The sequence below is a fragment of the Artemia franciscana genome, chromosome 9 (assembly GCF_032884065.1).
Source record: "Artemia franciscana chromosome 9, ASM3288406v1, whole genome shotgun sequence".
Lineage (NCBI taxonomy): Eukaryota > Metazoa > Arthropoda > Branchiopoda > Anostraca > Artemiidae > Artemia > Artemia franciscana.
The window spans coordinates 10,770,779-10,790,315 of NC_088871.1; the positions used below are offsets into that span (position 1 = coordinate 10,770,779).

Consider the following 19,537-nt stretch of genomic DNA (forward strand, 5'->3'; position numbering starts at 1 on the left):
ACTGCCTCAGGTTTTTAATCATAACAATCAACGAAATCCTGAAGTAAAGGAGCCCTGAAGGTCTTTCCCGGCCGTCTAAGGTTTTTAATCATAACGATCAAAGAAAACATTTTTATAGCCATATAATTTATATTGTGTAATGAACACTCGAGTCTTGAAGAAGTCTCTAAAAAGTATCCGGATCGGGACTCGAGGGGAAAGGACACCCTTTAAAACCATGGAGGGATACAACTATTAACTTCAAATTTTATTTCTAGAACTGTTGCAGATTACTGAAACAACCAGACTCAGATCCAACAATCGCAGGAAGTACGCCAGGTAAACTCCAAAAGTCTAAAACTGCTAAATATCTAAAGATATTTCACAGGGCAGCGCTAAGACACAAAAAAAATATCGATGAAATAACAAGAGCTAAGTGCTCATATGGCACTTGCGACGAGGCAAGAAGAGCTAAGAGCAAAGAACTCATATGGTATGAGCTCTAGCGAAATTCTAAGAATCAATAGATTGATTTAAAAGGAAAATCAGAAGCTTAATCCCAGTCGGGATTTAAAATAAGAGCTCTGAGTCACGATGTCCTTCTAAATATCAAAGTTCATTAAGATCCGTTCACCCCTCGTAAGTTATAAATACCTCATTTTTTCTAAATCTTTCCTCTCCCTTTAGCCCCCCAGATGGTTGAATCTGGGAAAACGACTTTATCAAGTCAATTTGTGCAGCTCCCTGACACGCCAACCAATTTTCATCGTCTTAGCACGTCCAGAAGCACCAAACTCGCCAAAGCACTGAACCCCTCCCCCCAACTCCCCCAAAGAGAACGAATCAAGTACGGTTACGGCAATCACGTATCATGGACATTTGCTTATTCTATCCACCAAGCTTCATCCCGATTCCTCCACTCTAAGCGCTTTCAAAGATTTCCGATTTCCCCCTTCAACTCCCCCCAATGTCAACAGGTCTGGCCGGGGTTTGAAATAAGAGCTCTGAGACATGGATTCCTTCTAAATGTCAAATTTCATTAAGATCCGGTCATCCGTTCTCAAGTTAAAAATACCTCAATTTTTCTAATTCTTCCAAATTAAAACCGCCCAGCTCCTCCAAATAGAATGGATCCATTCCAATTATGTCAATCACGTATCTAGAATTTGTGCTTATTCTTCTCATCAAGTTTCATCTCGATCTCTCCACTATAAGCGTTTTCCAAGATTTCTGTTTCCTTGTTGAATTGGAGCATCAGAGACATAAGATCCTTCTATATATCAAGTTTCATTAAGATCCGATCACCTATTTGTAAGATAAAAATACCCCAATTTTCACGTTTTCTAAGAATTCCGGTTTTCCCCTCCAACTCCCCCCAATGTCACATGATCTGGTCGGAATTCAAAATAAGAGCTTTAAAGCACAAGATCCTTCTAAATATCAAACTTCGTTAAGATCTGGTCACCCATTCGTAAGCTACTAATACCTCATTTTTTCCGATTTACCCCCCACCCCCAACTCCACCAAAGAGAGCGGATCCGGTCCGGTTATGTCAGTCACGTATCTTAGACTTGTTTTTATTCTTCCCATCCAGTTTCATCCTGATCTCTCCACTTTAAGTCTTTTCTAAGATTTCCGGTCCCCCCAACTGCCCCCCCCAATGACGCTGGATCCTGTTGAGATTCAAAATAAGAGATTTGAGTAACGAGGTTCTTCTAAATATGAAATTTCATGAAGATCCGATCACTCCTTCGTAATTTAAAAGTACGTCATTTTTTCTAATTTTTCAGAATTATCCCTCCCCCCCCCCCAATAGATCGGATCCGTTCCAATTATGCCAATCAAGTATCTAAGACTTCTTGTTTTTCCCACCAATTTTCATCCTGATCCCTCCACTCTAAGCATTTTCCATGATTTTAGGTTCCCCCCAATGTCACCAGATCCGGTCGGAATTTAAGATAAGAGCTTTGAGACACGATATCCTTCTAAATATCAATTTTCATTGAAATCCGATCACCCGTTCGTAAGCTAAACATACCTCATTTTTTTATTTTGTCAGAATCAACCCCCCCCCCAACTACCCCAAAGAGAGCAGATCCGTTCCGGTTATGTCAATCATGTATCTAGGACTTATTTTTCCCACTAAGTTTCATCCCGATTCCTCCAGTCTAAGTGTTTTCCAAGATCTAAGGTTTCCCCCTCCCAACTCCCCCCCCCCATGTCACCAGATCCGGTCGGAATTTAAAATAAGAGCTCTAAGACACGATATCCTTCCAAACATCAACCGTTCGTAAGTTAAAAATACTTCATTTTTTCTATTTTTTCCGAATTAACCGGCCCCCACTCCCCCCCCCCCAGATGGTCAAATCGGGAAAATGACTATTTCTAATTTAATCTGGTCCGGTCCCTGATACGCCTGCCAAATTTCGTCGTACTAGCTTACCTGGAAGTGCCTAAAGTAGCAAAACCGTGACCGACAGACAGACCGACAGAATTTGCGATTGCTATATGTCACTTGATTAATACCAAGCGCCATAAAAAACGACTATCGAATAATTTATGTGTAGTGTAGGTTAAGTTTTATGTGTAGCGTAGTGTAATCTAAGTGAAGATTTTATCTTTCTCTTTTTAGGAAACTTGTCCTCGATATTATTATTATTATATTACTAAAACTGAATGGAAAGTAAATTCTAGATAAGCCAAAGCTTACATTTGTACACAAGTTAAATTATGGTCCGAAAATTCAACCGAAATTATGGCCCAATTCGGTTTAATGATGCAAAATTTGTCTTTCAGATCACCTTTTGTCTCTAGACCTTTTCTAGCAGCCAAACACAGGGGAAATGGACATTTTTTTGCATTTTATTGGAGGGGAGGGTGTAAAATAATCAATCGGAATTTGCTTCTTAAATTACATTTCCTACGCCAGCAATTTCTAAATTGACCACATATGTTCTCTGTTCATTTTATTTGCAATGTTTATACGACCAATTGTCACCGTTCATGAACACCTTGTAGTTACAAATAGAGGCATGCGAGCAACAGACTTCTCATTCGACAACACATTGGATTGGACACGTAAGCATTAGGAAATTTTGATGGAAGTCACTACTTTAAATTCAAGTCAGCTCAAAACTCTGGTTAACTATGTTTAAAACTTAGAGCCAATGATAATGGTTTTGATCGCAGCTGAACATCTTCTGGAAAAAAAAAACTGTGGAAATAATTATTTTTAGGTCATTTTGAAGACTAAATAAAAAAAAAATGTTCATTTTTATACTTTGGTCCCAAGGGAGGGGGGATCTACCAAAGCACAATTGGTTCTGTGTTCACTGTTCTCTTTGCCAGTAAGTAAATAAGCAATTGCCATCAGGGGGGCCTAGTTCACAAAACCGTAGGTGAGAGAGAATGGGCAAGGATTTTTCTGCGTTAAAAAACAAAAAACAAAAAAGGTTTCTTTATAAATCAATGGGGGGGGGGATTTTTTCAATGAAAAAAGTTTTTTTCAAAAAAATAACGGTAAAGAATATGGCATTGAACTTGACAGTTTCTACCAGCAACGTTGATTTGAATGTCATGCCCTTCAGCGAGGAAGTGCAATGGGGGGGGGGGGGGGGGGGTGGAGCCACCCTGTGATTTCGCACACCCTTCCTGTTTACCTTTCTCAGATTTATCCAGTTAACCATTTAGAGCTGGGTCAACTCTGGGTGATCTTTACATGAGTCACACCAAAGAAACCAGTTTCAAACCAAATAAACCCATTTCACAAAAACGTAGAAGAGAGGGGGTGGGCAAGGATTTTTCTTCATTAAAAAAAAATACAAAAAACTTTCCTTTCTAAATCAATGGGTCAATTCAAAAGGGGCCAATGGTAAATCAAAAGAAATCAAGTTTCTTTATAAATCAATTGGGGGGAGGGATAATTTTTTTCCAATGAAAGTTTTTTTCAAAAAAAAGTAAAGTAAAGAATATGGCATTGAACTTGACAGTCCTTACCACCTATACTGATTTCTGTTTCATTCCCTTCAGCCAGGAAGTGAAATGGGGGGGGGAACAGCCATCCTGTTGTTTCGCACAATCTTCCTGTTTACCTTCTCCAGATTTGCCATTGAGCTCTGGATGATCTTTACACAGTCACGCCATTGAACCCCGTTTCAAACAAAATAACCAACGACACCAGAACTCGAATCCCTACTCTCATGGGCAATATATTTCAAATCTAGTATGCTAGTCACTTAGCTCATTGGAAAACTAGGGGTGTCTTTGCCCCCTGAACCTCCCCCAAGTTGGCGTCCATGATTTTCCCTGTTTGTTGTTTCTTTTTTACCTTTTTTTACCAGAGAAGGAGTATTAAAAAAAAATAATTAAAAATTACCTGTCCTATATCCAGCAGTCGCTAAATAAGCTCCAAAGGTTCTTGGTTCGTGTTCTGTTTGCCAATAAGTAGATGAGCAATTGTCACTGTTTGTTAACACTTTGTGGTTATGTACATAAAGTCCTGTGAGTAGTGAACTTCTTGACGGACAACACATAGGAGTAGACACATAAGCATTGGGAAAATAAGCACCAGCATTTTTCAACAGCTTCTTAACTTTAGGCATAAATTCCAATGACCCCAATTCAACATCTTGGTCATCAGTAAGAAATAATACTATATTTGGCCTCTTTTCTTTCACAAACTTTGAATTCATATTTTCAAAATTCTCAGCACTCTCTTTCAATCTCTTGGACTTTTTTGGTTTTCGAAAGTAGTTTGTTTTAACTCGCCACTTTTGACTTCCTTGATAACCATCTGCACCATTGTGCACAGCAATGGACCTCTGGTCAGGTCTCACAACATCATTGTCCAATTGATAAGCATTTGAAGCTAAAGCAGTAATGATCAAAACAAAGCATGCCACCTTCATCTCTATTACCGAATGGCAATTTAGCAGAGCCTGGAAATAGCAGAATCATTAACAAAATTGGGCAAAAATGCCCTTTTTTTAACATAGTCCTGTCTTCCTAAAAAAATATTTCAGCCCACCAAGGCAAGTTTTCTGTAGGGTTATGTGAACTACGTACGCACGCTAATTAAAATTATATTCAAAACTGCTATGGAATGTGAAAATAATCAAAAAGACAATAGTAGGCAGTTAGTTAGGTAGCAGGCTACTGAGAAAATTTTTATCTTGGAAAGAGAAGGAGATAACTAGAATTTCATATTTTGTTTTCCTATTTACCAAAATTTTTTATTGAAGAATAAGGTTGCATCAAAATATTACACCTGCTATTTTAAATTAATCAATCATAATAGCAAATTGCACTTTAGGCCCGCTTTGACTGTTTCGATAAATCTAATATCTTATAACTTTTACAGAAATTTCAAAGCCAGCAGCTCAAGCACTGTTTAAGTAAGAGCCATGTCCTTTCACTGGTCGTAGGAACTTCCAATGGTGCTTATTCGATTTGAAATTGAAAATTCTAGTGCCCTTTATAAGAAATAAAGTGATTAGAGGACAGCCAGCCACCACTCCTTTCCGCTTTCGCTCTCCACCCCCCGTAACCCCCTGGACATCAAATCAAAATCTCGAGTAATACATTTTTTTTAATAGTCCTAGTTGAAAGGCTAAATAAATACGGCTTACGGTATAACATACCCTCTACAGTCCCGGAGGTAATGGTTGTGAACAATAGAAAACTGCCAATTGTTTACAATTTAAGTGCTTAAGCTTTGTCAAACAGTTCGTGGTAACGAACTGTAGTAAGGAACGACCCGGCTCAATAGTAACCAAAACTCTAAAAAATGGAATTTTGATACCAATAGCTACATCGAAAGTACTGCATTTTAATGCTGATTTTAAATATATAAGTTTCATCGAGTTTAGTCTTACTCATCAAAAGCTGCAAGCCTGAGAAAATTTGCCTTATTTTAGAAAACAGGGGGAAACACCCCCTAAAAGTCACAAAAGCTTAAAGAAAATCACACCATCAGATTGAGCATATCAGAGAACCCTGTTGTATAAGTTTCAAGCTCCTATCTACAAATATGTGGAATTTTGTATTTTTTGCCAGAAGGCAGATAACGGATGCGTGTTTATTTGTTTGTTTGTTGTTGTTTTTCCCAGGAGTGATCTTATCGACCCAGTGGTCCTAGAATGTTGCGAGAAGGCTCATTCTAACAGTAAATGGAAAGTTTAAGTGCCCTTTTTGAGTGACCAAAAAAATTAGAGGACACCTAGGCCCCTCCCACGCTAATTATTTTCCCAAAGTCAATGGATCAAAATTCTGAGATAGCCATTTTATTCAGCGTAGTCTAATAACCTTGTAACTATGTCTTTGGGGACGACTTACTCCCCCACAGTCCCCGTGGGAGGGGCTACAAGTTACAAACTTTGACCAGTGCTTACATATAGTAATGGTTATTGGGAAGTGTACAGACGTTTTCAGGGGGATTTTTGGTAGGGGGGAAGGGTTGAGAAGAGGGAGATATGTTGGGGGAACTTTCCATCGAGGAATTTGTCACGGGGGAAGAAAATTTCCATGAAGGGAGCGCAGGATTTTCTAGCATTATTTAAAAAAACAATGAAAAAATAAATTTGAAAAAGTTTTTTTTTTCAACTGGAAGTAAGGAGCAGCATTAAAACATATAACGAACAGAAATTATTAAGAATATGAGGAGCTCACCAAAAGTTCGTTACGTAAGCTAATTTATAAGTTACGTATATCTTTTACTAATAAAAACATTCGTAAAAAATTAAGTTCTAGTTGCCTTTTTAAGTAACAAAAAAATCGGAGGGCAACCAGGCTTCCTCCTCTGCTCTTTTTTTTCTCAAAATCGTTCGATCAAATCTATGAGAAAGCCATTTAGCCAAAAAAAAAATATAAAAATTTGTTTTAATTATTCCTCTGCGGAGAGCCAAAATCAAAACATGCATTGATTCAAAAACTTTCAGAAATTAAATTAAAAAAAAACAAGTTTTTTTAACTGAAAGTAAGGAGCGACATTAAAACTTAAAACAAACAGAAATTACTTCGTGTATGAAAAAGGCTGCTTCCTCATCGACGACCCGCTCTTCACGCTAAAGTTTTTTTACTGTTTAAAAAGAAGAGTTGAGAGAAAGAGTCAAACTTTAGCGTAAAGAGCGGGGCGTTGATGAGGAAGCAGCCCCTTTCATAGACGAAGTAATTTCTGTTCGTTTTAAGTTTTAATGTCGCTCCTTATTTTCAGTTAAAAAAACTTGTTTTTTTGTATTTAATCATTCGTAATCTTATAGCCGAAATCCCTTGTGCTAAAAAGACTGTAATTCAGAAAGGGAAAAAATATTGGTTCCCTCAAAAACAGGGCCTGACAAAGGACCGCCACTTTGCATGGAAGGGGTGGCTGTAGAAACTTACCAGAAGGCTGTTTTGACTAGAAAATATAAATTCTAGTGCCCGTTTAAGGGCCAAAGTAATTAGAGGGCAACCAGCCTTCCCTTCCGGGGCTTTTTCTGTTATTCCTTCTCCCGTTAATTCCATGTTACTGGATTAAAATTTTTGAGTTGTTTTATTCCGATGCACTGAAAGGTACAATAAGCATACCCCTGGGGTTGACATTATTTCCACCAGCCACAGGGGGCAAATAAAACAGTAAAAAACTTATGCTGGGATATCCAGTTGCCCTTCTAAGAAATTATCTTCCCCCATGAAAAATTCATCCATGCAAAGATCCTCGCACGAAACCCAATCCCCCCACAAGAAAAAATCCCCCCTGAAAGCGTTTGTGTACTTACCAATAGCAAATAATATATGTAAATAATGGGCGAAGTTCATAACTCGCAGCCCTTCCTCCTCGGGCTGTGGGGATGAATAATGTGGTTTCAAAAGCAACTCATTCTTGTCATCTGTTTCTATGAGAAAGTTTTTTTTGTGTTTCAATACTGCAAACGACTTCCCTGGTTTTGCAAAGTGGATTATTAGACTCTTCTTAGAGTTCGGATTACACATGAACAAGTTAATGTTATGACTGTTATTTTTTTTTTTTTTTTTTTAACAAACATGAGTGAACTGAACTGAATTGGTTGTGATGGAGGTAGTAGCATGTCTGGTTTGTGCAATAGACAACTGGAAGTGTTGAGACACCTGACTCAATACCAATAAACCAACATTGGTGATTCTCATTGTCAGACACTTTTCTTTCTTTTTTTACTTAGAATTTGTATTTCCCCATACCTTGAGCAGCTATGTGAAGAACTTGATCTGAGACTCCTTAACCACTGAGCTACAGCATTTCAAATCCAACTTCTGTTCCCTTGTTCTATTCCTTGAGTTATATTAGCCAAGGTTGTGATGAAGCTGCAAAAATATAAGCAGTTCTGTTTTTCTGACATTAGCCTCCTTGTTGAGCTATCTGTCTGGCAAGTCAATTGTAGTTCTATAAGTGAGTCTCGTCATCCCAATAAAGTTTATGAAACTCTTGGTGCATATGATGACTGTTTTTTCCAACTCTGCATTCACTCTAGATTGTATTCTCCTGTTTTAAATTGTACCACAACATAATTAGAATGTTCATTTAGCACATTAAAGCAGCTTAAAACATACCTCTGGAATCAAACAGGGGAAAGCTGGTTGAATGGTTTTGAACAAATTTTTTATCAATTCCAATGTCAAGGTAGATATTGACAATGTTCTAAGCAACTTTGGGAAGAAATCAAGACAGATCAAAATATAAGAAGCATTTACATTGCTTATGTTGTTTTGTATCTGATTCAAGGACTATCAAGATTATAGCTCTTCAATTTGGTTAATTGCACTTATTATTATATCTTTTTTAGTAGTAGAGTAATAAATAAGCTCGAAAGGGAACAATGACGGTAATGCTCTGAGTTGATTATAAGCTTCCGGACTTCTGGTAGCTCTTACCTCCTGCCCCCTCCCTCCCTACAAACAGAAATCCTAAATACACTACTGGATGCAGAAGAATAAATCATCCAGATCCTGTAGTGACTTCTGAGACTGTCAGTATCACAGAAAAACCTAGTCCACAAGCTAGCTGTTGACTCAAGTGAATTACAGCCCCATAGTAAAACCATTGCAATAATGGACCTATGTTACCATTGTAGTGGGAGAGTTCCATGCTCAGGTTCCAAACAAGCACAGACTCTGCATCAGAGTAAGACAATAACCATATACATCCCAATTTTTATTTAGCAAGACATTAAAACTAGCTCACTGATTTGATTCTCTTTACCTATAAATACACTATGTGTTGGTGATCTTTGACCAAAAAGTGGGTTCAAAAGATTATTTGAACTAGAATTTGTGGGAAAGTACTTATAAAGTTGCAACTTTTAAAGGAATGGATTAGCTTTCATAAATGTATCTTAGTAGAGCCAAACCCTGACCTACCCTACCACTTGTAAGGAAACTGTTCAAAAGTTAAACTGTAAACCAACAATTTAGTCAAAATTGAACTAGTGATATTAACTAGAATGTCTTTTATTCTGTGACACTTTGACTTTTTTGAATTTTCCAAATGTTCTAGTGCAGAGGTCACCAACCTGTGGTCCATGGACCACTGGTAGTCCGTGAACATGTTTAGGTGGTTGACAAAGAAATGGGACCATTATTAAAAAATTTTACCTTTTTATATTTCATGAACATAAAAAAGAGACAAAATTAACAAAACCTATCATAGATCAAAAATTTACAAGTTATATTTACTATTACATAGCTTTATTGCAACTGAAGAAGCTTAAAGACAAAATTAACGAAACTTATAACAAGTTATGTTTATTATTATGCAGCTTTATTACAACTGAAAAAGCTTAAAAAAATGACATGGGAGTTTTGTCAACACATTTAATGATTTCTTCTGCTGTACATTCTTGAATCAACTTACATCTATGTCAGGATACGTTTAACAATTCTTGAATCAGCATACATTTAAGACAGGATGCAATTTCCGTTTAACTTACTATTTCTGCAAACAAATTTCATTCTGTTTCAATTTTCAATCCAGCCTATTAATATGGTTCCCATGGGAACTAAAGGTTCCTGATTTTCTGCAGCCTAGCATAAGCATTTTGAAGGTAAAGTAATACTTATTTGAAACAGTGTTCTCAAATTTGAAACATGTGAAGTGCACAACTATCAATTTTAAATTTATTTAATTGATGGACTTTCATGAAATTAATGACTGAGAAAAGGCAAAGGCACATAATGAGTGAGAAAAGGCAAGTGAATATTTTGCACTTCTTTTGAAAGAGTAAAGATAATAAGTAATGAATATAGTAACAATACTAAGCTGATCAATGAGTTAGACTTAAAGAACATCCACAGTCCTCAGAAGACAGCATTAGAAAGAACGTTTAAATAGGAGGTGAGAAGAAAAAACGCAGAATATCGAGGAAATGTGATTCAGATAACCTGAAATTTGGACTTATTCAAGAGCCTGGTAGTGAGCTGGACCCAAGGCTGCTGTGTGTTATTTGTCACAAAATTTTATCTAACAATGCCACGAAACCATCAAAACTTAAAAATTCACTTGCAATAAAAACACCCAGACTTAGTTGACAAATAACTTGAATATTTTCAAAGAGAACTTGCAGGTATAACAAGAGCTAAGAGCTCATATGGCACTTGTGACGAGGCCAGAAGAGCTAAGAGCCAAGAGCTCATATGGTATGAGCTCTAACAAAATTCTAAGAATCAATAGATTGATTTAAAAGGAAAATCAGAGGCTTAATGCCGGTCGGGATTTAAAATAAGAGCTCTGAGTCATGATGTCCTTCTAAATATTAAAATTTATTAAGATCTGATCACCAACTCGTAAGTTATATATACCTCATTTTTTCAATTTTTCCTCTCCCTTTAGCCCCCTGATGGTCGAATTGGGGAAAATGACTTTATCAAGTCAATTTGTGCAGCTCCCTGACACAGCTAACAATTTTCATCGTCCTAGCACGTCCAGAAGCACCAAACTCGCCAAAGCACTGAACCCCTCCATCCAACTCCCCCAAAGAGAGCGAATCCAGTACGGCTACGTCAATCATGTATCTATGACATTTACTTATTCTATCCACCAAGCTTCATCCCAATTCCTCCACTCTAAGCATTGTCCAAGATTTCCGATTTCCCTCTCCAACTCCCCCCAATGTCAACAGATCTGGTCAGAATTTTAAGTAAGAGCTCTGAGACATGAATTCCTTCTAAATATCAAATTTCATTAAGATCCGGTCACACGTTCTCAAGTTAAAAATACCTCAAATTTTCTAATTTTTGCAAATTAACACCCCCAGCTCCTCCAAAGAGAACGATCCGTTCCAATTTTGTCAATCATGTATCTAGAAATTGTGCTTATTCTTCCCATCAAGTTTCATCCCAATCTCTCCACTCTAAGCGTTTTCCAAGATTTCTGTTTCCCTCCTCCAACCCCCTATGTCCCCAGATCCAAGTCGAGTCGAAAATGGAGCATCTAAGACATAAGATCCTTCTATATATCAAGTTTCATTAAGATCCGATCACCTATTTGTAAGATAAAAAATACTCCAATTTCCACGTTTTCCAAGAATTCCAGTTTCCCCCTCCAACTCCCCTCAATGTCACAGGATCTGGTCAGAGTTTAAAATAAGAGTTTTAAAGCACAAGATCCTTCTCAATATCAAATTCCATTACGATCTGATCACCTGTTCATAAGTTACAAATACCTCATTTTTCTGAATTACCCCCCCCCAACTCCACCAAAGAGAGCAGATCCGGTTCGGTTGTGTCAGTCACGTATCTCAGACTTGTTTTTATTCTTCCCATCCAGTTTCATCCTGATCTCTCCGTTTTAAGTATTTTCTAAGATTTCCAGTCCCCTCCCCCAACTGCCACCCCCCTCCCAATGACGCTAGATCCGGTTGAGATTTAAAATAAGAGATCTGAGTTACAAGGTCCTTCTAAATATGAAGTTTCATGAAGATGCAATCACTCTTTTGTAAATTAAAAATACGTCATTTTTTCTAATTTTTCAGAATTAAAAATCCCCCCCCCCAGAATAGAACAGATCCATTCCAATTATGTCAATCACGTATCCAAGACTTCTGCCTATTTTTCCTACCAAGTTTCATCCCGATCCCTCTGCTCTAAGCGTTTTCCATGAATTTAGGTTCCCCCCCCCCCAATGTCACCAGATCTGGTCAGGATTTAAAATAAGAGCTTTAAGACACGATATTTTTCTAAATATCAAATTTCATTGAGATCCGATCACCCGTTTGTAAGTTAAAAATACCTATTTTTTTCTAATTTTTCAGAATTAACCCCCCCCCCAACTACCCCAAAGAGAGCAGATCCATTCCGATTTAAAATAAGAGCTCTGAGACACAATACCTTTCCAAACATCAAATTTCATTAAGATCTGATCAACCATTCGTAAGTTAAAAATACTTCATTTTTTCCAAATTAACCAGCCTGCCCCCTCCTCTCCAGATGGTCAAATCGGGAAAACGACTATTTCTAATTTAATCTGGTCTGGTCCCTGATACGCCTGCCAAATTTCATTGTCCTAGCTTACCTGGAAGTGCCTAAAGTAGCAAAACCAGGACCAACAGACAGACCTACAGAATTTGTGATTGCTATATGTCACTTGGTTAATACCAAGTGCCCTAAAAAAAACCAAACAGAGGCTTTAAAAAATATGGTTGCTGAAGATGAGTTCTTATTAATGGCTTTCTACTTGATAGCACTCCAAGTTGCACAGAAGAAAAGTCATATACAATAGGAGGAGGCTTCAATCAAACCTTGCATGTTACAAACATGTGAAACATTCCCCAAACATTTGGGAAAACAGGCTATTGAAAGCCTACAGTTAATTCCTATGTCTGCTAACACTGTTAAGCACCAAAATAAAGAAAAAGATGAAGATATTCAGAATCAGGCTATAAAAATGGTAAAAATAAACTATTTTTCTTGATGAGTCTGATGAATTCAACTTGATGAATCTGCAGAGGTCAGTAAAAAAGCACTTCTCCCTTGTTTTGTAAGGGTTGAGTTCCAAAGAGAATTTCAAGACAAACTTCTTTGCTCAATGAACTTGTCCAGCAGAACAACTAGCTTCAAGGTTTTTTAGCTCTTGTACTTACTTTCTGAAGCACAACAGTAACACATTGTCAGGTTGAGTTTAGGGTCCCACAAGCTTCAATTAAGTTTTTGATTTATGTTGATGACCTTATTTTTATAGCCATGAGCAAAAATTTTTGGTTCAGAATTTACCAAAATATTATTGGAAACAATTTTTAAAACTGGATAACAACAGAAGGAACTATAATAATCTGATTAATAGAAATATGCTGCATGTTCTAAAAACAATAATTATATTGTTTTAGTGTTTTTTTGGCTTTTTTATATTCCTTGGGGTATATTTGGTACCATTAGGTGATGGGATGTGTTGTCAGAAAAGTAACCTTGATGCTTGGAAAGAGCATAGAATCATGATTCTAACAGTAGGTCAATATCCTCATTGCTCAAACAGTGCCTAATCTTTGACAAATGGTTTGATTAACATTTATCTGCAATATAAATAGACAATAGGTTCTTAGTTTTTAACATAGCCTGATTTAGACAGTTTGGATAGACTGACTACAATCTAGGAAACTTTTGTTTAACATTTGCACTATTTAAATACCATTATTCTGCTTTGCAACACTTATCTTATATTGAGCATACCCATGTCAGAGTATGTTCATGATTTAGATGTTTCCTTCTATTTTTAAAATCTCATGAGTCATGGATAGGCAAAATTTTCCAACTTTAATCTCAAAGTATGTGTCCTAAATTATGCTTCACTTTTGACTATCTGTGTATCTAAAAATATTGATGTTACAGATGGTAAAAACATTATAGGTAATCACTCACTTAATTAGAACATTTTGACAAATCCAATGGTTAAACTATCCACTTTCCAGGTGGTAAAATAAATATTTTAGATTGGTTTGCTATTTGAAAAAATAGAAAGATAAATCTGCAAACCAAGAATAGAACATTCAAAGATATAGTAATGAGAGTAGTCAAGCATGGTTCAAGTATGGGCAGTCCAAAAGATGGAAAAAGATTTGCTGAATATTTTCTAAGAAATTTGTCTATGGATAATTTTGGGTACCCATCTGACTGACTGTATCTCAAACAGTAAGCTGTACAAAAAAAAATGTTGTTGAATCATGCATTCTAGGGCTATAATAAGGAAAATATTGATATGGCTAGTATACATTCTGTGGATGAAGGATGAGGTAAATATTTAGTGTTGTTCCAAGTGCTCTAAAGTGTGTATTACTGCATATAGTGTGTATTACTACATATTGTAATGATGGAATATTGTTTCTTTGTCATTATTAGAGAAGCACATCTATTTCTGGTTGACCCTCCTCCTCCATAGGGCAAACTAAAAATGCATAAAGTAGGCTTGATTACAGGTAACATTACCTATAGAGCAAAGTGTATTAGTTCTTGAGCCCTGCAGGCAGTGGAGTGAGGTCTATATTTTCTATATTTATTCAACAAAGAGTGATTAAACTAAAAAAAAAAAACCTCAAACAAGGTTTATTAAATATATATAGAATACAGACCTTGCCCTGCTGCCCAATTGGCTCATGGACTAATACATTTCACTCTACATGTAATGTTACCTGTAAGCAAGCCCACTTTATGCATTTTTAGTCTGCCTCAAGGAGGAGGAGGGTCAACCAGAAATAGATGCACTTTTAGAATTAGGATTTCTAAGTGCTCTGAACTAGAAACTGTGCTGCTTTGAAGCATAGTTTCCAGTTTAGAGCACTTGAAATGAAACTAAATATTTACCAAGGTTGACAGATCGCTAAAGATCACTCTTATTAGCCAACCATCTAGGGCCAAACAAAAGCAGGTCATCCCCAAATGGGGTAGGAGGTTGTTATAAGGAAAACATCAATGGAAAATGAGAACTTCTTGGTAGGCCACAGAGGAGGGCTTTGAATAGAGATGAAGGGGACTATGCATAACTGTGTTGGCCTCAGATGGCTAGATGCTGTAGTGAGTAGATAGTAGGCCTAACAATAGTCATAGACAGTAGTGACTAGCTGTCTAACTACTGGATAGGATATCTACCCCTTTTACTTTAATTTTATAAGCTGTACCTTTGTTAGCCTATTAGCATCAGTAGGCTATAGGCTAGCATAAAATGATTTCAGCTAGCATAGGCTATATTCCAAACTAAATTCCTACCTATGTCTTGCTGTGAAAGCAGATTTAAAGCAAATTCTGTTCTCTTAACGTCCAAAAATTTAAAATAATAATCTAGAAGTTTGAAAAAAACCTCCTATTTCAAATCCAGGTAGGCCTATCCTTGGGAAAGCATAATTTTGTTGGGCTGGATAGTTTAGCTTAATCTGAAACGAATTTAAAAAAGCGTAGCTTTTAAAGTTTCAAAACTCAATTTTCATTAGGTTTGTTGCCAGCTATTCTAAAATAACTCTACAAATCTAACTAAAATAGCCCAGGTTTATGCCTAAATTGGTAGGGTAAATAAAGTAGGCATAGGCTAAAAGTTCCTGTAGCCTTATTTAAAAAAATACTTCCTTAATAATATGAGATATTACCTTGAAGATTTCTCACAAATTTAATCTTTCAGCTTGTTACAGCATCATTCATTATTGTTTTTGGCTAAAGTGAAACTTCCTTCAAGCTAACATTTCAAAATTTTTGAACTTATATTTCAGCGTTGCTTACATTAACGAATACTTATACTTCTGCCAGTCCAGATTGCCAACAGCAATTCGACATAAAAGGCAAAAAACGCATTTAAGTAATCCTAAAGCATTTTCAAATATATTGATGGAACTTTTATCCAAAAAATATCTTTAAATGTAACTGAATTAATTAGTTATTTAAATACTTTAATACTTATAATTAAAATTATATACCTTATCTCTGGTCAATAATATCAACTAAATTAGATTCAAACTTGCTTCAAATAGGTGAAGGGTGAAGCTTTGAATAGACTAGGAAGACCCCAACACCACAGCGATTTATCAGTGCCACACTGGTGATGAGAGACACACCAGCACCTAGAGATATTTCGGTGATGCCAGGCCAAGAACTCATTTAAGTACTCCCAGAGAAATTTAAAAATGTGTTTGTGATACTTTTCTCCCCAAAATATTTTTTGACATTATTTTGTTAATTTTCTTAATTGTTTAAATATGTTAATACTGTAAAATGAAATTAGGTAAGATATCTCTGGTGAATGATATCAACTAAATTTACTGGAATTTTCGGAAAGGGATAAAAGTGAAGCTTTGAAATAGCTGGGTTGACCACAAAGCCACACCAACTTAACGGCGGTGTGATAACAATGAGAGATGCGCTGGCGCAGAACAAAATTTTGGAGCCGCGGTGGCGTGCCACTGGATTTTCTATAATAAGCCTTTTCTTTTTGAAGTGATTTATTGATTTCGGTGCGTTAAGTAAGGTAGTGAAGTGATTAACTTTGTAAAAGACTGTCAATGTTGATTTCTATTAAGAAAATAGGAATAGAAGCGATAAGGACAGAGTAGGCAGGGGCATTTGTAAAGAGGAGGGAGGGCCTGGAACCCTTTGAAATTTCCCAAGATTTTTTTTAAAAAGCGTATTCTCTTATTTGCAGCAAACTTTTTAGCTTTATGAGCTTAAAAACTTTCCGATTAAGAGATTTTTAAAGATATTAAACTTAAGACCAGAAAGAATAGAAATCTACTACAACTCAAAGTCAAAGCACCAGAAACTACTATTGAAGAGTAAATGAAACCTGAAACGAAAGAAATTCAATAAACAATCATAGCAAAAAAATACAGCAGGTATAAATAAATTTCAAAACGAGTAAAGCTTAGATTGAATATGCAAATCAATCTTAAAACAAACACAAAAAATTGTGCTATTGAAGATTAAATTAAACCCAAGCCCAACAGAAATCAAATTAACAATTATAGCAAACAAAAATACAGTAGGTACTAACATAAATGAATGAAAAAAATTTTAAACGAGCGAAAATCCAAATTGAAAGTGCAAAATAAGCTTGAAACGAACAAAATCACTATCAGTAAGAGTGTGGGTTTTACCCTTTTCTCACACTATGAAAGTCTGAAACCTTATGTGTCTTTGATGCTTTACTGAAAACACTTATTTTATAAATATTTTCTTTGGTACTTATAACAACATCGAAAACAAGCATAAAAATTGCTGCGCAATTAAATTTAGAACTGATCAACTTTCAGTAATTAATATTATCATATACCAAGTATCTAGTTCAATTTTGTTAGTTCTTTGCAAGACTGTTCAAGACAAATATAATTTCACTACAAATAAAAGTTTGGATATTACCCACATCCCTAACTATGAAATTCTATAGCCTGCTGAGAACGGATTCTATCACAAACATTTTCTTTCCCAGTTACTACAGCATTGAAAATGAAAATAAAACCTTGAACTGATGATCTTTCAATAATTAATATCATTATATATCAAATATTTAGTTTGATTATATATGTACTTTCCAAGATTGTTCAGGACACATAGTTTTTAGTAAATCGCCAATGATGCAGTCAGTTTTAGACTTTTACAGTGAGAGAAGGAGGCAAAACCCAAACTCTTGTTTGTAGTAATTTTTGTTCGTTTCATGCATGATTTGCATATTGAATTTAGATTTTGATCGTTATAAGATTTATTGATTCACTTTTAATTAGCACCTATTGCATGTTTGTTTGCTATTATTGCTTATTTAATTCCTTCTCATTTTAGGTTTCATTTAAAGTTCAATAGCAAAATATTTTTGTTTGTTTTAAGCTTGACTTGCATGTTCAGTTTAAGGTTTACTTGTTTTAAGATTTATTTATTCATTTTTATTAGTACCTGTTGTATTCTCTGTGTTGATGCTCGTGGAATTGCCACTTAATCACAGGCTGTCTTGATGTTCTTTAATTTATTGATATTTCTAATAGTAGGAGAAAGATACGGAAAAAAATGGTCGAACCAGGAAAAAATTGGTACAGAAATTATTTTTGCACCACTGTGTTCAGAAAAGAGAGCTCTACAACATATCAAAAATCTAAATCTCCATCCCGTTGCGAAATTCCCTTTTTTTCACGTTTTTTGCGCCTATTTTTTAGATACTTCCAGAATCCGAGAATGAGGAACCGTGAAAAGAAAAGTAGTTTATTGATGGTTTCCCTTTTAAGAAACGATTGTTTTTGTGCTCTTTTATTAGACAGAAACATCACGTTTAATCATTTAATTCTTTTTTATGTTTTGTTTTTGTTTTTGTAGGAAGTAAAAAAAAATAAAAAAAAAAATCAAGCGACACACGATCACGGGGTATTTTTCGAAGAGGAGCACGAATTTTTCGGTTCAGAATGAGGGTTTTCGTTGTAACATTCACCGACAGCTCACTTATTCCCAGTTCTCTTTTTTAGATGGCTGAGACCGCAGTTTTATGTCCCCTTTGTCAATCGTTGGTACTGGCAGAAAAAGGAGCTACGGCGATCAACGAAGCTAGCAAAACGAGAGGTACCAGCATCTCTGTCGAGGCAGGGAACCAAGTCCATGTTGCTTGCAGAAAGACTTTCACAAACAAAATATACCTGTCAACAATTGAGAATGAGAGACGACGAACCTTGCAAGAAAAGACGGAAGCAGAAAAAGTGGTACTCCGATCACGGACTCCAAGTTTCAACTTCCAAGAGTGTTGCTTTTTCTGCACTACAAGGATAAATCTCCACACTACCCACAGAAAAGGGCACGAGTAGTACAAGGTTCGGACTAAAGACTTTGAAGAGAGTATAAAGGCAGTGTGCAAAAGCCGTGATGATGATTGGTCAAATAACGTTTTCCACCGAATATGTGCAGTGTCAGACCTGCAAGCAGTTGACGCCATTTATCACGCAGCCTGTTCTTCTATGTTTCGATTAAATAAGAGCCTTCCAGCCAGATTTGCGACGCAAGAGCTTTTTGGAATATTCGAAGATACTAAGCCAGATAAAAAACGTCCAAAAAAAGGGAGGCCAGGTCACGATAAAAGATATCAGGCGTTTTTGAAGCTGGCTACTTTTTTCGAAGAAAATGACGAAGAACAGTATACAGTCAGTGAACTTGTTGTTAAAATGGGAGAGCTTTTGAATGGGACAGACCTTGAACCGTACTGTAACAAGTACTTGAAGAGCAAGCTTCTGGAATATTTCAGTGACCAGCTAGTATTTGCAACTATTGACGGTAAGGCTGACGTGGTGACATTCAAAGAAAAAGCACCAGCGATACTCCAGAATTTTTATTACTTGGACAAAACCGATAACGAAGAGTGAGAAAATCAAGCTTATTAGAGCAGCAGCAAAGATTATCAAAAGTGATATCAAAGGACTGCCAGCACAGAAGGAATCATATATGACCGCAAAGCAGATTTCTTCTGGAGAACAGCTGGAAGGCTCTCTACCTGATAGCCTAATGGTGTTCTTAGATGAAATATTCGTTGGAACCGATATTTCTTCAAAGTGCTTGCCATTGGCAATTCCATCGTTCAAGCAGCTCGCCCGCGTGCCCTCATTTGTCCACTGCAACT

General features: G+C 36.3%; 1 protein-coding gene across 2 annotated transcripts in view; it reads right to left on the minus strand.

Annotated features, from left to right (window-relative positions):
- LOC136030987 (extracellular sulfatase Sulf-1-like) overlaps positions 1 to 15,706 on the minus strand; it is a 181,330-nt gene extending 165,624 nt beyond the window's left edge. Inside the window, exons 1-2 of one of the 2 annotated variants that reach the window (XM_065710144.1) lie at positions 15,552 to 15,706; positions 4,355 to 4,916 (exon numbers count right to left, since the gene is read on the minus strand). In XM_065710144.1, coding sequence (XP_065566216.1) covers positions 4,355 to 4,886 — 532 coding nt within the window. In that variant the 5' untranslated portion in view covers positions 4,887 to 4,916; positions 15,552 to 15,706. Of the gene's footprint in view, positions 1 to 4,354; positions 4,917 to 15,268; positions 15,289 to 15,551 lie in introns of those variants that run through there. The other variant, XM_065710145.1, reaches the window with a different exon arrangement.
- Positions 15,707 to 19,537: the final 3,831 nt, after the last annotated feature.